Source organism: Telopea speciosissima, chromosome 10 (assembly GCF_018873765.1).
Source record: "Telopea speciosissima isolate NSW1024214 ecotype Mountain lineage chromosome 10, Tspe_v1, whole genome shotgun sequence".
Lineage (NCBI taxonomy): Eukaryota > Viridiplantae > Streptophyta > Magnoliopsida > Proteales > Proteaceae > Telopea > Telopea speciosissima.
In genome coordinates, this window is record NC_057925.1 from 2,562,941 (window position 1) to 2,564,162 (window position 1,222).

Genomic DNA, 1,222 nt, shown 5'->3' on the forward strand with positions numbered 1-1,222 from the left:
CCACGGCTACCACCCACTCACTACACCACAACTTTTCAACACGGACTGCCAACTTTTCCACATAAAGCCAATAGGAGGGAGGCCCGGCCTGTTCCATCTTTAAGAAACAACCAAAAATAATAAGCACTACAAAACAAATGCGAAATAGGAAAACCGGTTCAGGGGTGCGATGGTCTTTTTCATATCGAATTATATTTGAGCACAGATAAATCCACACGCAGCACCGATTGGCATTCTTTTTCTTTAAAGAAATAGACAAGAGCTAAATTCCCAACAATTGTAAAAGGAGAAATTAATTAAGCAACATGGATCAGTAATGGATGACATAAACATTATACTCAACCACAGCATCACCAGTTGTGATGTCCAACCAGTGAGTCTTGGCAAGAGCATAACCCCGGGCGAACCGGAAAAGTCCACTCCCTCCGACCACCGGCATCTCTCTAACTTCCGACATAACTGTGTTTCTTCCAAGGATGCTTAGTGTGCTTCCATTATACTTCCCTTCCATGAAAGCATAATTAAGTGTCATTAAGAAACCAAACTCACTCTGTGAAGCAGATGCATAGATCCCTTGAGCTCTTCCCACGATTTTAGATGTATTCTCTGGTCTCTCCGTTAATGGATCGTCGATCATTCTCATCATTCCAAACGCTGTTGGTGATGTCTTTGTAGATGCTGCTTCAGCAACATTAATGGCAGTTGGGTTACGACCACTAACAATGTCATGGAAGTAGAAGTGAAGGTAGCTTATCTTCTCACGCTTAAGCCGCTTGACCCCCAACGACAGAGTTCTAGAGAAGCTCTGAGACTCGCCGTCGACGGCGACGGTTGAGAAGGAGAAGATGGCTAACAAAACGAATGAGAAAGTAGATATGGGCAGTTTTGTAGCCATTTGGGAAACAAAGATTTATGGATCTTTGAGGGCAAAGGAAGGACTCTTATAGAACTACTTGAGTGATTCTGAAGGAACAATAAAGAAAGAGAACAGTGGAGCAATAATAACAGTATGGGTTGCTCTGTAAAGGACTAAAGGAAGGGTATCTAATTGATGGGTCCGCATTCTCTGTGAGTGTGAGTGAGCGTGGCCCTTGCGTAAGGACAAGCCAATGAGAGCTTGTGTTGGTATCATGAGAGTGGAATTTCTACTATTCATGGGGGGTGGGGCAGGTTCAGGACCTTACTCCTCTCATGTTCGCTGCCATGTCAAGTTCGTAGGTTC

At 43.9% G+C, this 1,222-nt stretch overlaps 1 protein-coding gene across 1 annotated transcript; it reads right to left on the minus strand.

Moving 5' to 3' along the window:
* Window positions 1-251: 251 nt before the first annotated feature.
* On the minus strand, window positions 252-921 carry LOC122643096 (dirigent protein 22-like). Its single transcript, XM_043836729.1, has one exon. It carries the CDS (start codon window positions 893-895, stop codon window positions 311-313), a length of 585 nt encoding a protein of 194 aa, XP_043692664.1. The 5' UTR covers window positions 896-921; the 3' UTR covers window positions 252-310.
* Between the last annotated feature and the right edge of the window lie 301 nt (window positions 922-1,222).

Coding starts and splice junctions, on each gene's coding strand:
- LOC122643096 (XM_043836729.1), bottom strand. CDS start 895: ATGGCTACAAAACTGCCCATATCTACTTTCTCATTCGTTTTGTTAGCC.